Source organism: Dermacentor andersoni, chromosome 1, assembly GCF_023375885.2.
Source record: "Dermacentor andersoni chromosome 1, qqDerAnde1_hic_scaffold, whole genome shotgun sequence".
Taxonomy (NCBI): domain Eukaryota; kingdom Metazoa; phylum Arthropoda; class Arachnida; order Ixodida; family Ixodidae; genus Dermacentor; species Dermacentor andersoni.
The window spans coordinates 147,936,399-147,955,960 of NC_092814.1; the positions used below are offsets into that span (position 1 = coordinate 147,936,399).

General features: G+C 47.4%; 1 protein-coding gene across 3 annotated transcripts in view; it reads right to left on the minus strand.

Moving 5' to 3' along the window:
- Positions 1-19,562, minus strand: part of LOC126544845 (uncharacterized) — a 52,976-nt gene that overhangs the window by 17,508 nt on the left and 15,906 nt on the right. The window contains exons 2-7 of one of the 3 annotated variants that reach the window (XM_050192356.3): positions 18,368-18,575; positions 13,648-13,754; positions 10,361-10,554; positions 6,923-7,094; positions 4,263-4,434; positions 647-744 (exon numbers count right to left, since the gene is read on the minus strand). In XM_050192356.3, the coding sequence (XP_050048313.1) occupies positions 647-744; positions 4,263-4,434; positions 6,923-7,094; positions 10,361-10,554; positions 13,648-13,754; positions 18,368-18,575 (951 nt within the window). The remainder of the gene's footprint in view (positions 1-646; positions 745-4,262; positions 4,435-6,922; positions 7,095-10,360; positions 10,555-13,647; positions 13,755-18,367; positions 18,576-19,562) is intronic. The other 2 variants (XM_055062149.2, XM_055062150.2) reach the window with 2 other exon arrangements.

Here is a 19,562-nt window from a genome sequence, read left to right on the forward strand (position 1 = left end):
GAGGAAAAGACGCGACAAATCTGGTAAAATTGTTACCCGCTGCTGCAGTGAGTATCATCTAGGCGATATCTTCAGTGCGCCTGGAGTACGGTAATAACCGAAGCTAGTTCAGGCGCAAAGAGGAAGCGAGTTTGGCGAAAGGAAAGGCAGCAAGGCGTGCCTATAGCTACCGAAAAACAAGCCGGAGCAATGGGAAAGGGGCATGATCGCGTGAAGTGCGAGAAGATTAGCAAAAGATTGTGGCCTATCAATCACACAAGCGAGGAAACGGAAGTTAACTACAAGTTCACTCTCGCGCGCATATTTAGTGCGCTGCAACGTCCTTGTTCAATAGTTACAAGTGGCCGCGCAAGGACCGATTGCATTGTGAATGTCTGAGCTGTCTATAGGGAAATCCTGCTTGGCATTCTTTTCTGCACTTCCTTTTCTTCTTGTGCATGTTATTATTATTATTATTATTCTTATTATTACTTTTATTATTATTATTGTTGTTGTTGTTGTTGTTGTTGTATTATTACTGCTAGTATTACTATGCTGTGTCGTTTAGCAAGTTCTTCAGAGTTTAGGTTTCTCATATACAAGAGCATTAAAGAGTCACCCCCTTATTTGACTAAGTTGCTCGCCAGGATACAACAAGACTACTTACTTTCACCTGCGTCATGGCCGTCGGTGAGCCAACAGTCTCATAATCTTTTCCCTTGTGCGATATCATTCCAGATCCAAAGCTCTCTGACATGCTGTACACTGAAAACGAGAAGAGATGGCAAATTTTGGAACAGCGCTATGGAACTAGCATTACGTTTATCTTTCGTGTCAATTCAAGGAAATTGTTAGCACACCTTTCCTATTAGCTAAGTTCTACATAATCTTCTTTTTAAATCGCAAGACAAACAGAGTAACATTTTGATTATGGAATAAGTATAGGTTGTGGAGCAGCTGGCGTTTGCAAATCAACTAGCTTTTTGAGTGTTACCTTCAGAATTTAAGATATGTTTCAGCTTCAGTAGTCGTTGAGGTTTATCGGGACTATCGAAAAATGCCATGCCGATAAGCGTTAAATAGAATCCCAATCCAATATGCCAAATATTTTCAGAGCGTATACGTCTCGAAAGTTGTGCTATCCAATTTCTATCGAATGGCTTTGCATACTTGATGCCTTCAACTTTGCAGTACAGTCTGGCCAGAAAATGGTTGCTTACAAACTTAATGACCGAATTTTGGTTAATTATATACTTGATGAGTAATTTGCACCCAAGAGCATAAAACAAGCAACATTCGCATAACTCACATATGTAAGCAGCAATATTGCAATCACTGATAAATGTAAATACTTAAACAGTTACTTCGTGAGCCGTTAGTGTGGCCTACTCGAAATAGAACCTATAATGCTGAGACACATATTATTCACGTCCATTTCACACGTCTTTGAAAACGACTCTACGGCAGAGATCACTGATGACTTTAAGTTTATCAACAAGTAAGAAAGAAAAAAAAAAGCCGCAAACTTGTGCGACCTTACAGAATCACAGCCAAATTTTCAGTATAGCTGTTTCTTTCGAGCAGTTACATTACAAATCTCAGGTGCTTGTAATTAAACCACACACACTGAAACATTGGCCACATGTGACACCTGTTTGTACTGTCGTCCGCATATAACGCTTTATAGCACTCAATCGCTTTTTGCTTCATTGTGTTTGTCTTTAGAGCTGTTTTGTCACGTTGCCGCAACAACTCGCCCAGCTATTCTCACCTTTACTTCAGAAATTTCTAGCCAATGCTGTACTTAACCCACGTACTTTTAACTTCTCGTGGTCACCAACCGTATAATGTTGTCCCATACACCAAACTTGTTTCGGTGGCTTATAGTTCTCGCAGGAGGCCGGGCTAAATTCTACGGTGTAATGGAACGACAGACTTTAATCTTTGCCTACACATCGCCCCCCCCCCCCCCCCCATATATATATATATATATATATATATATATATATATATATATATCCCGCTTTTCGCTATAACATTACTCAATTTTTCAAGAAATTACGTTTCAGTGGCAGTTATTGATCTACCATCGGAAGGCGGGCTAAATTTATCGGCGAACTCTGAACAATGTCTACACATTCCCAACGCCCATATATTTCCACTAAATGGAAAAACCATGCAGCCCCTCGTCAAGTTCACCGAGGTCATTGGGGGAGCCTATCATGTCTCGTGGAACGCACAAAAACAGGCAAAAACGAGTATTTAGTATTTACTTCCAGTGATTGTAATTAGGCCAGAAACGCTTAACATTCTCAGACATTGCGCCTAATGTGGCCCCCATTTTCACCGAATGTGAACTTGGTGTGGTGGACAATTATCCTAGGGCCCTTGGACACAGCGCATAACGACCGATTCACGCTTTCAAGCACTTGCTTGAGCAATTTCGTAATTTAACAACGCACGTTTTACTTCGCATGCTTTTTGGCCGTAACGTTGCGCCATTTCTCACCGAATTCAATCTTGGCGACAATTACAGTTTTTCTCTAAACAGGAGGCTAAATACTGCGCCGTTCGTAAAACACACCTCTAACGCTGCGGAGCGTTTCGATTGGTAATCTTCTGCAATGTTCACACGCTTTGTTCTTCGCCCACACGTTATCCACAAACAAGGTGCAGGCGGGGACAAAATAATACGGCATTAGCGAGCGCGTGCCTGACTGCTTCATTGCGGCCTTTGACGAAGCAAGCGTCTTCTGCCGAGACATTGTTTTGTGCACGCGCGACCTTTAACGCTTGCGCGCCTGCTGCTATACCCATTTCTTGCCATCGTGCTGTCGGCATCGCGATGATTGCAGAAGATTACGCCATAAGGAAGAGCGCTGTCCTTTTCGGCCGGCGGGTGCTTCGCCACAACGGCCGATCCAGAATTTTGCGGTCTGCATGCAGCGGCTCCGCGCGCACTATCATCACCGGCAGCTTTGCATCCGTTAAGATTCTCCCAAACAATGGTTGATCGTTTCCACACTCGCGTCACGAATTGCTCAACTAAAGTTTACCTTGCCGGAACACCCGATGACGTAGCACCTCGGCTATACAGAGCGAGTGCGAGATTTCGCTTGCGTTCTTATGAACGTAGCTCGTCATATAATGGGAACAGCTGAATATGTAGGATTATCGACACTTTCCTTCAAAACGGATTACCAAAATTAAAAGGCCATGCCCCACAGGGAGCTTCATTAAATGGTGGAAATCTTAAAGCGAAGTCGAGCAAGCGTTCCCTCTTAGGATTTGTTTCCGAAGGGTTCGATAAAAGCTGAGACAGAAACGAAGGGAATGTTTCGAGGAGATGGTGGCGCGAAGAGGCCAGCTGCGCTCCCCTAAGCTGAAATTCTCCCTCATTGTCTCGACCGAGGCCCACAAGCGATGCATATACCTCCCTCGCCTTCTCTCATATAGGCACTGGGAGACCACGTGACGTTTAGCTAAAGGAGCCCCGCCCTCCTTGTTTTTATTTTAACTCTTCATTTCTTGCTGCTATAGGCGCATTTCCGGTGGCGCTTTTGCGGCCTCAGTGTTTCACTGCCGAATGCCCGGGTTCGCGTTGCGGCTGACTATTTATGCGGGACCAGCATGTCTTGGTCTCTGACGTCACTGTAGGCGGGACCTGCGACGTGGCACGCTACACTTGGGACGTCGTCCTTCCTGGCGAGGACAGTGGCTGCTTTAAGAAAGCGGGCGCGCCGGCTCTTTCATGAATTTTCAGGCGCTCAATAGCGGCGTTCAATAATGTCCATTTCGAGGGCGCGATGGTCGCCGCGTGATTTACGCGCCGGATTTTTTTTTCTTTTTGCTCAGAGTGGGCCAACCTGTTCAGGGGCCCTTTAAAACACATACTTTACGAAATTGGTTAAGAACAGGTATTGTACAAGCTGCGTATCTCCATAAAATATGTACAGACCACTTCAACGACGTTTTAGGCCTCCATACCGCGGACTTAGAAAAGGCGTGCAACCTTCTTGTAAATTCTTATCTGTTGATATATTTTTAATAGTTTACAATAAACAAGCTTTTACATCAACGCATAGATATTTCGATTTATTTATTTATTTATTTACAATTTTTGTCTTCCATCATAACATTTTTATTGCGCTGGAAACCAAACCCGCCTCCTAATTCTAAGCCGGGCCATACACTCAGGTCAGAAAACCATATTGTCGTCTGAACATTCATTGGTTGCGGGCTGCGTGTCACCGCACAGGATGACCAACACTGTTAATTCCTACCTTGTCCAAAATGGTCCAGGTTGAACTTTTGCAGCGTCTCTTCGACTGTCACGGATGGCGTCGCACTTCCGCCCACGTAGACCTTCTTGACGCTGCTCACATCGTATCTTTCCAACAGCGGACTTCTGACCAGCTTCTGAAGAATGGTTGGAAACTGGAACATGACAGTGCCCTGAAGGGGAGGCACGGAGAGCTGGCGTTAGAAAGTGAAGCTGGCTTTAGTATGGAGACTCATACTGGCTATGAGGAACTCGGGGTGCCCAAGAAATGAAATTCGAGTCTATGTGTTAACTAGAGCCGTATAGGCATCACTTTCAGACTCTGTGCATCAAACTGCAGTGAAAATGTTGGCCGAGAGCTATGCAAAAGCTCAATATACATCGACTACAGCATGTTTGACGAAAAGTATGCTTAGACTGGACGGAGTTCACTGAAACGAAGACACTCTTTATTTTCATGCACCACAAATCTCCCCGAGACCTGAGCGTTAAATCTAATTTATTATTGGCATAGCAATCCAACAGCGCATTTATCAAGCACATATGAGCTCCTGTTTCTAGACGGCTGTAATGACTGGATCTCCGTGTGCTGGTACTCTATTCGACGTTATATGAATGGTTCGCGTCTAGCGATGAATATTTACAACTCTACTCTCTCGCTGAATTTGTAATTTATAAATATTGTGGACCATCAGTCGTCATGAGAAGTTTCATTTTTATCTATTTGTGGCGAGGCAACTAGATTATGCTGTGGCTCGAATTCGTCAACGCCGAAGTTCGCGCGAGAAAGTTAAAGCCGCTAAAGCAACCAGTGCACAGCAACAGTCAGCGGATGGCATTGTGGTGCAGCATGTGCAAGCTCACACAGCTCATCCATAATAATAGGAATATTATAATAGGAAAAGAATAGTACCAGATTTGGTTTAACTTATCATTTAAATAGTACAAAAAAAAGACAAAAAGCTTATTCCGAAACATCTGCCATCGACATAAATGAAATAGCGTTATGAAGCGACTGAGACTATATGCATTTCAATGAGCATGATGAATGCATGATGATGAATTACACCTCGTGAAATACACATACATAAAAAGTTTTGTGCGCGAGACCAGAGCACTGCATTCTCAGACTGCAGCTCGGCGTTACCCGAAAGCCCGGGCCCGGAGCGGCCTCGGGGCGGACTCAGGCATAGGTTATCCGAGCTCGGGTTGGGCTCCAGCTTTAGTCGGGCCTGTTATGGGCCCGAATATGGTATTTGTAACTTCGCAAGACTGTCAAGACTACACAATATTGCAGCGGAACCAATCTCACGATGATTTTCGACGGTAATGCGTTAGCATTGAATCAATATAGGCGTGAGGCGTGTGTATTCATGAGGCGTGTATTGCAGTGGGAATCCTCTTATGCGCTTCCCTAACAACTCTCGGTGCCATCTAGCGCCGCCCAGGCGAAACCTGCGCGTGGCCTCCCGAAATGCATGGCGCGCCAGTGCGTGCGAAAGTTGAGAAAGCGTCATGCGGCAACCGGACTCCCTTGATGATGATGATGATGATGATGATTTATTGGCATTCCATTTGAAACGGAGTGGGGGCGCAATCGTCACCTAGCCTGCTTGAGTTACTCAGGTATGCTATCAATGCTTCTCTTTCTAGCATTCTTGCATACATCTCAAATCTTCTCTAGCTACCTTGTACCTTGCTCACCCCGACTGTTGACCGATTGATTCTTCCGTCTACTTTAAATCCAAGCGATTCTCGAAGTTGTACTTTACGTATACTGGTCTCACCGGGCGAATCCCTTTGCGTTCCATTAGGATGTGCTGAGTGGTCTCCGCATACATAAGCCTCATCCATTTGCCAATATTTGCTCCGGTATGATTTTGTCTTTTCTCTCGCTCACGCTGCGCCATCTAGTAGCACAGCCGAGAAGTTCACGCGTTGCCTCCGAGACGAGAAGCGTGACACGCCGTTGCCTGCGAACACTGAGAATTCTTCCCGCGCTTGCCGCATCCTTAGTGGTACATTCTCAGTGACCTAAGTTGGCATCAAAGGGGTTCGTTGAAGGCCATCACAAACCGAATGGCACATACCCAGTACTCTAAGTCGGTGTCAAGGAGTTTCTTCGAACAGCTGTACCCACTCAGTCCCGCGTCTACAATGACCCATGGTGGCGTGAAAGGTTCGTTGACGAGCGGCACGTATATATGACACATTGCCACGTAATCAGTCGCCCAAGTTGATCCAATGGATGGCTTCGAACCCTGTTATCTCAGCACAGCAGCTCGATGCTCTACCCGTGTAGCTTAGACCTTATTAATTTGGCCACCTGGAGTTATGTAACCTGCACCGCAGTCCAATTACGCGAGCGTTCTTGCAGTTGGCCCCCATCGAAATGGAGCCGCCGCGACCGGTATAAAATCGGTGACCCCTCAGTTTCGCTGTTCACAGTAATTGAGTGCACGTAATCAAATAATCACTGGAGCCTGGCAGGTTTCTTACCGCTGTTCGTGCGGAGTGGTCGATCCCGGTGCTAAAAGGCGGCGACTGACCGAATCACCAAGGGCGGTAAGAATGAAAAATACAAAGAAGTCTACAAAATACGGCCCTTTCTTTTGGAATATACAAATGTCTGTGTTTACGAAATGCCCTGGATTCAATTACCTTGTATTTCTCGATAGCTGGCAGAACATCGCACGGCTCGGAGCTTCCGACGATCACCAGGCAAGCGCCGCTTGCGAACACGGCGTGATTGAAAAGCAGGCCCGACACGTGCGTAAACGGCGCAGTTCCCAGTAGCACGTCGTCGTTGACAACCACTTGAGCGTTGTCGAGACTGCTCAAGGAAGGAAAAGCACAACTGTAACTTGTGGTTCCTATCCCTGCGCATTACTGATGCATACCACGGATAGCCTACGCATGTACCTATAATAATTTGTGCCACGGCAAGCTTTCGAACTAAAAAAAAGCAAATGATTAGCTTGTCCTTACTCTCCTCCGCATACATTCTACACTAGCCTCTGTAAGCCCCTTCAAAAACCTTCCGCTGACAATGTTGAGGGGCCAGGCCCGAGCTGTTTAGCCAGTTACAGTACGTCCAGCGGAAGCTTTCTATGTCGCCCCCCCTCTAAACAAGGAACAATAAACGCTAAACTGCTGAAACGCTTGTATAATTTCATGAGCCTTTCAATGTATACGGTGCCATTGGCGTACGTGACCTTGCACATCAGTCATCGTTTCAGGTTTGCGTTGACAGACTTGCACTAGCAAGGCGCAGATACCACGCACCTTGTTGAAGCCTCCTTGCTCGCTGTGGGATGGTATTGCGGCGTAAATTGGTCGCTGACATTTTTTTGCGTAATTAGACATACAACAAGCAAGAGGCCTAAAACGAAGTGATCCAAATAACAGAGAACAGTAAATATTACTCGCTATTGCAAGTAAACTTTTCCGTATCTATACATATCGGAGACACAAACGACACACAAGTGACTTCAGACAAGACGTATCATGGACCAACCCAAACACTAAGTGTACTTTCCTGTCGGAAATAAAAGTACAAGTGATGTTAGTGAAGATGCGACAATGTTTGCAAAATGTGCCGGCAAAAACGTGATAGCATTCGCAGGAGCTGCATTGAAAAACCAAGGTACTATTTGTTGTCCTGTGGGAAAATTTGCCCACTCATGCAAGCTTTCCTATAACACGCCTTCCGGTTTGTCCTACATTACATCTGGTACGAATCAGGGGCGTAGCGTATACGGCTACGGTGCTGCGCTGCGCTGCTCTGCTCGAGGAGTGGGTTTGGCCGCGGTGACAGCATCTCGATGGGATCAAAATAAAAAAAAAAAAGACGCTCCCTTGTTTAGATTTAGCTGCACGTCGAAGAACTACAGGTGGTCAGAATTTAACAGAAGACCCCCACCCCCCCACCTCCAACAGCATACGTCATAACCAGAGCGTGGTTTTGGAAGGTAAAACCGCATAAGTTAAGATATTCACAAGTCAATGGGATTTTGTACGCAATACTCTTTCTATATTCAACAAAAGTTTTTCTATGCTTCTAGTCCCCAGTAGGAGCTATAGGCGCCTCGCTACAGTTCGTGCCTTGCTCTATCCTGTCTTTTGCGCTGTTATTACGGTGTTGAGATCAAACGTGATAGGTCATAGCGTCTTGAGCCAGTCTTCGCCGCTATACACGTCCACCGTGTGAAGAAGCAAGCGTTCGCATTCCGAGACACGCAGGAAACGCAGTATCCTTTAACATCAGAATTCGGAAAACACTTTCGGTATTAAGCAGAGTCCTCCAATGAAATGAATGGAACATTTACCCGTAGCACAAGCGGCTCCCTTCTGAGGTGACATTATCATGCACACAGGCACGCAGACCGTACTTTCATTGATACTCTTCCAATGATAGGACAGTGCCACTCCGTGCGATAACTTCCGCAAATACACGAACGTGCACAAGGCTTTGAAACACGAGCCACTGCTATATTTAAGTCACCTCTTAGAATAGTCACTTCTTAGTCACTTGTTAACTTTCGTTTTCGGTGCATTCTATGAATTACGAACAGATGAGGATATTATAGATATGTAATATTCATGCTGCCTTTGGTTACAGCTATTAGGATATTTGTTGATGAGGCCCGAAAACAACATTAGAACTATGAGAAACGGCGTATTTGAAGGCTCCTAATTAACTTTAACCTCCTAAAGTGCGCCCAAAGTGTGGTACACGAAGGTCATTGCATTCCGACCCCATCGGGAATGCAGCCGCCGTGTACGGGATTCGAACCCGCGACCTCTTGCTCAGTGACAGAATGCTTCGACCACTGAGTTATCGCGGAGGGTGAGTCTACAACAGTGGCCACAGTGCATGACTAAATTAAATTCTGGGGTTTCACATGCCAGAACCAATATCTGATTATGCGGTACGCCGTAGTGGGGGACTCCGGGTTAATTTTGACCACCTGGGGTCCTTTAACGTGCACCCAATGCACGTCACACAGACGTTCTGGCATTTCGCCCCAATTGAATTGCAGCCCCCGCGGACGGGATTCGATCCCGCGACCTCGGGCTTAGCAGCGCAACGCCAATGCCACTACTCCACCGCGACGGGTCGGTGAATCAGTAGATGACTGAAACTATACCAGGTGTCGTTATTTTTTCCTGCACCAAATTTTTGAAAAATTGCCTGACAGAGAGCACAATTCTTACCCTTGAGCTAAATTACTCGATGAAGCCGAGATTAATTCTAGAGAAAGCAAAATGCTTAATTGAAGAATTAACATGGCTGCGATAATTAACTTAATAATTATTGTATATTTATTATTGTAATAATTATTAATACGTATTGCAGTTTACGAATTGTAGGCGGTGTGTTCGCGAGGCGTATCCACTTGGAAATAACTATCAGGACTACACCAGTTTCAAGATGCTATTGTTCAAAGTGCCCGAAAAATACATTGGCATTCCAGTTACTTTTGTGCTTCACTGCTTGAAACTATTTTTTTTAAGTAAGTGGAACAACTGTGTATTTTTCTGGCAAGTTTGACCGCGCATATCTCGAAACTGGTGCAATCCTCAAAATTCGTTCCAACGCGATATGCCTTACAAACGCACTAGCTACAATTCGTAGATTGCAATAAGTGCTGTAAATTAATTAGCATAAAACAGTGAACATTTGTTAATTACTCAATTCCGCATTTGATTGCTCGTGCAAGTAATGTACACCTCATCGAGTAATTTAACTCAAGTGTTAGAATTCTGCTATCTGCCACAGGCAATTTTTTACAAAACTGGTGCAGCTAAAAAACAACAACAACAAAAATACACCTTTTATGTAAGCTAACTTCTCAGCTATAACCGCGGGTTCAGGGGAGAATGCCAACGCAGACCCGGGCCCAAGAGCTTCCAACTTAATTAGAATATGATTCTCGTAAACGCAAAATGATTCGGTTCATGAAGAGGAGCTTCTGCCTCTTGCGAGTAATCCGGTCGTCATACTAAGGAACGCAAAAAGCAGCAAACAAGATTGTCGCAAGGTAGCGCAAACAGGAAAGAGAAAGGCAACAGGGAAAGTGACGAAGTTGTTCTAACCTTGCATAGAATAATTGGGCGACAGCGTTTCGGTGGGACAATATCGCGGCCTTCGGGAGCCCCGTGGTGCCGCTCGAGAAGAGGACAGCCAGCAGGCTCTCCGGGTTCACCCTGGGGAGGGAAGCCGCGCGGGGACTTCGCCGTATCGTCGAAAAGGGCACCATACCCTCGCGCTGACCGAAGACCACCAGCGTCTGCAAGGCAGCCCGGCGACGCTTGATCCAAGAATTTCAACCATAACCTCGGTAAATATTTTTATGATCATATAATCAGTGCTATCGACATTCCTGAGACATCAAACCGTGAAGACAGCACACGTGCACGTAAGCAGCTGCGCTGCTTACGTGCACCACCTCTTCTCCAAGTAATAGAGAGGATGGTCGTGGGACGCACGGAGTGGTACAAACTTCAGCGTAATAATAAATGACCAAAGACTGCCACAACACCTATCCGGATGCCATGGCGCGCTTTCGACGAGGTCGATCATCGATCGATAACGTCGTCAACCTGATCACCTACGTTCAGCATGAGAAATGCCGTAAGCGTGTTTACACTTCTTTATTCCTCGACGTCAAATGCGCGCATGACAACGTTACGCATGAAACCATCCTCTCTACTCTCAAAGAGGTAGGAGTGGTTGGTTGAATGTTTCAATGAATACGTCGCTATCTCTCCATACGATCCTTTTTGTAAACACCGAGGAAGGCCATACTTCTCTACATTATAGCTACCGCGGTGTCCCCCAGGGCGGTGTACTTAGCCCTGTGTTATTTATTCTAACCCTAATTGCTCTTCTTGAGCACGTGCCAAGCACAGTCAGGCTATCAATGTACGCGGATGACATCTGCATATGGGCGTCTGCAGCAGCACGCCTAAAGGTGAGAGAGAGAATTCAGAGAGCTGCCACCCAAACTTCTATTTACCTCCGTAATCGAGGCCTGGTAATTGCCTCCTAGAAATGCGCACTAGTGCCATTTACACGCAAACCCATGACAAACTACAGCGTAATGATAAATGGCCAAGGAGTATCACACGTTCGGTCTTACAAGTTTCTAGGGCCGGTATTTTGTAGCGATGCCTTTTCCGATTCTATGCTTTTTCAGACTTTTCGCGCTTGGCCAGTGGTCAGAGCAACGGTATGCCCACATTATCAACGGGATCAGGCCGCCGTGTGTGGTGGATGATAAGAATAGCATAGAATAAGGAATAAGGCATCGCTACAATATAGCGGCCTAGATGTCATAATCGACAGGGACTTCTCATGGAGCCCTCACGTACCATACGTGAAAAAACGGTTGACAGGCATCTTCCACCTGTGCAAGTTTTTTTCACTGGCAAGACTTGTGGAATCTCGACAAGTGCTATTGCTACAACTATACAGGGTGCTTTTTCTCGGCCTTCTGCGGTACAGCTTGCCAGCAATAACCAACACAGGCAAAATGAAGCAACGCAGAATACAAAGTGTTTCGGATCGCGCTCCAGATCTTTCTAGGCCTGCCTCATAGTGCATCAACAGTGGCGACTATAGCAATTGCTAGAGACTACCTTGTCAAGACCCACATCGAAATTGAAGCGCTGAGGACCTATATAAAGCATCTTGCCAGGACTCCTCTCCACCACATAGCATCTCTACCAGCGAACAGACCACGCACTTCTTTCAGCCAAACGATAACCGCACATGGTGAATCATTGCCAGCTTGTTTCCTTTCCTTTCGATTGGCTATATTTTGTGCGAGTGCCCGCAGTACAGTCCACAGAGGGAATCCCTTCGCCACGAACTCAACCAGCTGGATGACCAACCACTATCGGACGAAGGACTTCTACACCATCGACAGGACCTAACGTCACAGAAGAGGGCCGTGCAAGCGCTGCGATTCTTACGATCTACCGGCCTCTGTCAACGTCGCTAACTGGAAGCCCTTTGTATGTGTGTCTCTCTGTGTGTTTTTTTAACCCTTCCCTCTCTGTCCTCTTTCTAACCCCGATCTCCCAACCCCAGTGTAGGGTAGCACACCGGAGACTAAAATGTGGTTAACCTCCATGCCTTTCCCATTAATCTCTCTCTCTCTCTCTCTAGACAGTATAAGGCTGCGTTATAGCGGTGCTTGCAAGAATAGACGTATCTAGCGATTAGCGTTTTCAGAGCGAACACTTTTCTCCAATGAACTATTCAATACGGGCTGCCCGGTCTGCCCACGGAAACAACCAGACGCGTTCAGTGCCTTTGGCGAGGTCAGACGCTGCCAGGGAACTTCGCCTATTTGCACGCAAGAAATCACAATATCTGTGGACTTTAAGTGCCTTGAGTTGCCGAATGCATAAGCATGACCCCTTTGATACTGCTACAACTGCATTCTAGCCTTTTCTGAGGTGAAACAACCTTGCTGTGCCGCTTGTGGCTGGGAGGCGCGTTCACGAACGCTTACTCCTATCGTATGGGAATGGCCGAGAGCCCGGTGTGCGACTCCTGTAGGTGCGAGGAAACCATCGAGCACCTATTGTGCGCCTGTCCACGAGTTGATGTACAAAGCCTCTCTCTCAGGACCACTTTAAACCGACTGGACGCGAGCCCGTTCTCAGAGTCAAAGATACTAGGACCAAGGCCACATCCATCACTGGCACAAAAAGCGATTCGTGCACTAGTACACTACTTGAAGTGCACCGGCTTAAGAGACCTCTTATAATGTACCTCTGCATCATCCCACGTGCACTCAGTGCTCCCTCTCTCCCTCTTTTCATCTTTCTATTCCCCTTTCTCTCACCACAGTGTAGGGTAGCAAACCGGGCGCCTATCTGGTTGGCTGGCCTTTCTATCTTTGCTCTCTCTCTCTTCTCTGTGCGATACGGGAGAGAGGAAGAGGTGAGCTGCGCTTGACCAATGTCATTTAAAGTTTCGTACATATATGTGCAAGTCAACAAATCGCTTCTCATATTGCCCTTGATATGTCGCATTTGTCATCAATGGAAACTGGAAAAAAAAAAGAAATAAGAACTCGCGGAAACCATTGTTTACAGCCATTGTAAATTGCAAGTTAAAGAAAAAGATGAAACTGAGTTCTGAAACTATCACTTATATTTATCCTCTAAAGTCCAAAGAACACGCTCGTGATGTCTGATTTTAATTATACTCCAATGAAAAATTATATTATCAGTTATTCACACGGCTCAAACTTCAATGCGATCGTGTTGCCCAAGTGAGGTCTAAAGGGAAGTCCGTGTCCTAACTATTATAGCACGTCTTCGTCAACCAAATGTGAAGTTCCGTCTGATGAGGCCTCTTGGCTTACCTTTACACTGGGTATTGTCTTGCAGGCTTCCTGTGCCTTAGTTGCGTTTTCTTCATCGCAGAATACAATACAGGGCTTTGTTTCTTCGAAATCGTACTTCACCTCTCCTGCGCAACAATGACAAGACTTGGTGTGAATACCTAAGAAACAAAAGAAACCGAGAAAAAATATATATTTGGGACTATTTGATTTCAGGACCAAACTGGGTTACCGCATAAGCTGGTGCCGCTGAGCTCTATAAGTACTGCGGAAGTAGACGCAAACAAGTGTGAGAGTACATGGCATTCGAATGTGTATTACCTATATGGAAGAAGAGTAAATTTCGACAGCACGCAACCAGAAGACAAGAAAATGTTTAGCGGATGAGAAACGCGACACGGCGCCCACCGCCGACCACAGCGTGCATTTAAATTGTGAGACGCCACTATTAAAGCTCTCGCTCGACAGCACATGAGTCTGAAAAAGCTACTTGGCGTTCGACAATGAAAGCGCCCGTTCGAGTACGCATACCGATGGGGACATTACAGGATTAGAAATATTCTATTCTGCATACGCCAGCCGGTACGTTCCTACTATAACCTAATCTATATATATACCCAAGACTGGATATATTGTACAAGGTTAACCCTTACCGCTCAGAAAATAGGAAGTTAAAAGAAATGAATAGAAGACAGGAAAGATGAAAAAGCGGGAGAGAAAGGTAAATATTGGAGAGGAGGACAGGAAAAGGCGACTGCCGGTTTCCTTCAGGTGGGTCAGTCTTTAGGTGCCGTCTATGTGAAGCAGAGGCCGAAGAGGTGTGTTGCCTCCGCCGGAGGGGGGGGGGGGGCTTAAACGTCCAAACACCCAGCATCGGCTCAACCCCCAGGATTCCTCTTTCCCCAGACACGGCTAAGCCGCACACTGCTACACGCAGAGGGTCCAACCCTCGTGTGCTCGGGTACGTGGTGTCGCAACACACCAAACGCCTGCTGACGCAGACGCCCCTACGGGGGTTCTCGGAGCTAATACGCCGCGTAAAGCTATGGCTACAGTCACACGCATGCCGGGTCAGTTATGTATCCGTAGCACAATATGTAGAACACAGCAGGCGACATGAAAATCAATCAATCAATGAATCAATCAATCAATCAATCAATGAATCAATCAATCAATCAATCAATCAATCAATCAATCAATCAATCAATCAATCAATCAATCAATCATGTATTTACTTATTTCCTATTGAAGGCTACTACACCGAATTTTCATATTTTGCCTACTGTGAGGGCTGGCATTGCCAGATAGTTAAACTCCATTCCTTTTTATGACGCAATAGCGTTAAGGGCCCTGTGTAGCAATAAATCCGGCGTCGGCGTACGGCGTCCAGAGTTGGACTTCGCTTCGGCAAAAAGTATTTCGAACCAAGTTCCGAACCTCGCATACCCAACCACTCTTCCACCACCATAGTTGCTCATACCTTGTCTTTCATTCTTTACAAAGTTATTCCTCGGAATTTTGAGAATGGCAGCCCACGAACAAATGCAATGGAAAAAATATGCAGATCTCACGCACTGTGGGAATCGATGTAAGCGAAGCTTTCTGTGCTGGTTGCTTTGATCGACTAGAATTAGCGGGGATGTTGACGTCGAAAGCTTGATTTCTTCGACGTTTAGTGTAACACGAGAATGGTGAGTTGATGTTAAACGTTACCTTGCGTGCGCCACTGCCGTTTGTCTGCGTAGTATACAGAGCGCACAGGGAGAGGTGTTTGCTTGAGGCGTTGTTGTGCGCCATATCTTATCATATCTGAGAGGGTTGAGCTTTGTCATTTCCTCACATGACACATCGCATTGTGGCAGAAGTATTAAACACGAATTGGATTACGGGACTGTACGTGCCAAAACCACACTCGGATTATGAGACACGCCGTAGTGGCGGACTCCGGATTAATTTGGCACCGTGATGCTCTTTAACGTGTCCAAAAATTGTGCAGTTGTGTTTTCTATTTCGCCCCCGTTGAAATGCGGCAGCCGCAGCCGAGGTCCAATCTGCGACCTCGAGCAATGCCGCAGCCGCAAAGCTACCGCGGCGCGTGTTGATTTGACGGTCGACCGCTTCCGTAGTGTCGCCTCGACCCTGCGGTGCGCTTTAATTAAGGTGGCTCTGCTCCTGCACGCCCTGCATAATTTTTCCGCTTGACATATTTACATGGTGTTTATTTTTCAGAAATAGCAGGAACGTACAGTCGCGGACAGAATAAAATGGACCACGGCGAAGGCGGCCGGAGCGGCTGCGCGGCTGGATTTCTTTTTCCTGGAACGTGGAGCGCTTGACGCCGTGCAAACCGCGCGGCTTGATCCTCTACCCCTGGCGGCTTGCTATTAGCAGACTGCTTGGCCGGTGTAGTGAGCTTGCTGGCGGGCACTTTTTACTCTAGTATGTTCCAGGCGACAGTTTCACTGAAGGGGCCTTGTTAGGGAGGCGACCATGTTGAATGGAATTTCGTTTCTGGCGCATGGTATTAAAATATGTTTGTCCAAGATTCGATAAAAGCACTTCTTATGAGAGAAAGCCTACCGAAGCCGCTTCATCTACTGCGAATAAACCCTAGCAGTGCGAGATAGCATGGGCAAATATAAAGAGTGGGTCACGCACCGTCATTCCAACAAACTATCACGCACGGATAATTCCGAGTCTAGTGGACGAAACGCCGCAGTTATCCTTTGACTACGCGGTATCGTGGTCACGCGACAGAAAAAAGAAATGTATAGGGACTGCGGCTTTAAGGTGGCAGACATCAGCAGCAGCGTGAGCTGGGCGCAGAGAACAGTGCACCCCCGACAACCCATTCCGGCAGCGCACCAGACGTTGCGGCGCTGTAGCGGCGTCACCTACCGCTGCTCCCTATGATTAAATAGCGCTAAGTCGATGTTAGAGGTTTGGAGAGGCTGCGAACTAAAAGGGACGCGCATGCAAAAGCAGACGTCTCAACACGTATCAGGCGCCTTTTTCACTTGTTGTCACAGGTCCGCGTTTTTTGCCCGAAGCCATGGCTCATTTCATTGCGTCCGCGACTGTAAATCGCCGACAAAAGAAAAACATCGAGTTTGGTTCCTTCACAGCGCGGCGCTTGATGGGCTGCGGCCGTCCGCTACTGCGCGACAGCGCGAGGTGCTGAACTACTGGCGATTCACGCGCCCCTTCGTCCCGACCATCAGCAGCAGAGGAGCCGAACGTGGCACTAGAAATTTATCAAGCGCGACAAGCGCCAGCGCTAGAGCGAGGGTGCGGAGAAGATTGACGTCACTCGGGGTACTCTCGTCGCGAGCGTGCGAAGCGCGATAGCAGCGCCGGCCCTGCAGCCGCTCCGGCGCCTTCGCCGTGGTCAATTTTATTCTGTCCGGGACTGTACTGTACCGTACCTTGAACTTAAGCTTATCCAGTTGCCCGCAACCGCTGTCGAATAGTAGTAGGGTTTCCTTGACTTTTTCACGTAACCGTCTCCCCACCTCCCAAACCCCCTTGTATGGGAACGGCCTCTTCTCCTCCCTTCTCTCTACAGTTCTATCTATGTTCCCTCTGGACTCGCACTTTAGTAGAAAGGGAAGCGCTGAAGTTTCTGCAATGCTTTTGAGGGGGGTCAGGGATAATTACAGCTGTCAAAGGCTAATGTGGCGACGCCCAGGAAGCTGCAGAGGGCATTGTATACATTCGATACGGTGAGGTCCAAACGAGTTTCTCGCGTCGCCTCTCCCCTCTCCCTCGCTCCTGTCATGTATACACACGCTCTGAACCACTCGACCGGTCGCGCTCGGCTCCCTCCATCTTTACTTCTCCACTATCTTTTACTCCCATTACCCTTCCCCGTGCAGTACTGTTGAGGTGACCTCCTAAGCGAGAGACAGTTACGGTACTGCACTTTTCTCTTCTTTTCACACTCCAAAAGTCACTTACTGAACCACTCCCCGCCGTGGTGTGCCAGACAGCAGCAGTAGAAGCAGTGGGAAACTCGAAGGAAGAGGCAAAGAAAGCTTCGCTTTAAGGAAATCCCTGCTGAGGAACTCCTTACACATGGTTAACCAGCGAAGCTGAAACGTGCAGCCCCGCTGTTTATCACTGCGTTAATCCCGACAGTTCATTGAACGACGGCTTGGTACGGTGCCGGATCCTCGGTACGCAGTTGCTGCTTGCGATCGGCTGCACGAGCCTGTTCTAGTGCCCGGGCTGCAGCATCGGCAAGACGTAGACGAGCTCGTTCCCGGTTCTGCTCGCGGCTTCGCAAATCGAAAGCTGCCTGCTCCTGAGGGGTACGTATGACGCGTGGCCAACCCACTTCGGAGCCGGAGAGAAGCTGCTACGCGCGCGTTCGGTTGCGACGGAGAGCAACGACGTCACTACGGGCACAGTCAATCGTGCGCCTGTATTTCTAGTTTTTTTTTCGCGCATGCGCATGGGGTTGCGCCGGAGGAGTTTTCAGCGTACAGGCGACAGACAGACGGACGGATGGCCGAATCGGGTAGCCATGTACAGCTTCGCTGTAAAAGAACAAAATGGAGAAGGTAGGGATGTTGACCAGCAGAAACATGAAAAGTGGCCACCCCAAGTGGTCAACACATGCGACGAATGAAACGCTCTTTGCAAGTTACAAATAATTGATTCGTGCAAAAACAAACCTGGAAAGGAAAACAAGAACGAGCGAGTGAGGGAGAAAGTAAAGAAGAGAAAAGAGAAAACTGACGTGCTGTAAGGCTCGCCTTGGCAAAAACCATGGAGCCGCCGGCGAACGCAGTGCCGTAGAAGGCGACCATGGCATCCAGGCTGGTTTCGCAATGTATGCCAGCCATGTCTCCTGGCCCGAAGCCGAGGCTGGCCAAGCCGGCAGCGACGCGGTTGCAGGCATCCTCGAGCTCCCCGTACGTGTAGCGCTCACCCGTGTTGCTATGCACCTGGCAGTCAGAAACGGGATTTGAGACACTACTCGCCAACGAGAGTGCGAGACGCAGAAGTGACAAAGAAAGGGACAAAGCAAACGCCAAGGGTATTCAAAATTCGGCAAGCTAGGGTGTTATGAAGGATGCGCCGAGTTTCTCGTTCGCACGAGTTTCACCCGAGTTTGCTCGATGACAGTCAGTGAACGGAGATAGCATGGAACGCGCCAAAATAGCAGGCAAAAAAAACAAACGAAAAAACTCGAGAAAAAGCTGCGTATGACAACATGAGCGCACCCTACGCAGCACACTGCTTCCCAGTTTCAAGCAGGCTGCGCAACGAAACGCGCCAGCGCCGCGTATTGTTTAGCAACAACATGCTGTCCAGCTGTCTATTTGCACACTTGCCGTGAGCCTCTTGCCATGCTTTTCACGGGCGCGTCAAGGGCGTGCCTCCTCTTTAGGGCATTATCATTCTATCCTCGGTCGAATGCGAACAGTGCACATGCGGCGCATTCATGCACCTACGCTTTACCTCAATGTAATACGTTACAATACAACAAATGAAATAACAAACATTTTCTTTCTTAAAGTGTCTGTTTTTCGTTTTGACTGCTGTATAAATTTCTGATTAAAGACGGATAACGAGCGAATTATTAAATTTTACACTCTCTGCCGCAAGTGGCGACAGTGAGGCGAAAGCTTACAAGTGGATACATTCTAGAGTGTCGCAGGCATGACGAATTCAGACGGTGAACTGTCGTCAGGGGGGCTGCAGTGCTATTCTCGATAAAGTAAGCCTTGACAATCATTTGACCATGCCCTGTTCATTAGGAGGGCGTTGGCAACGCAGCGACACGGCATTGCTGTTCGCCCAAGCGCTTCACTGATAGTAGTCCTCAGTACATCACCGATGACGGTGCGTTGTCCGTGTTTCATTTCGGCGGTCAAAACTGTTGGTGCCGCTCAGTTGAGCACCGCGTCGCTGTTGCCGAAAAGTAAGTT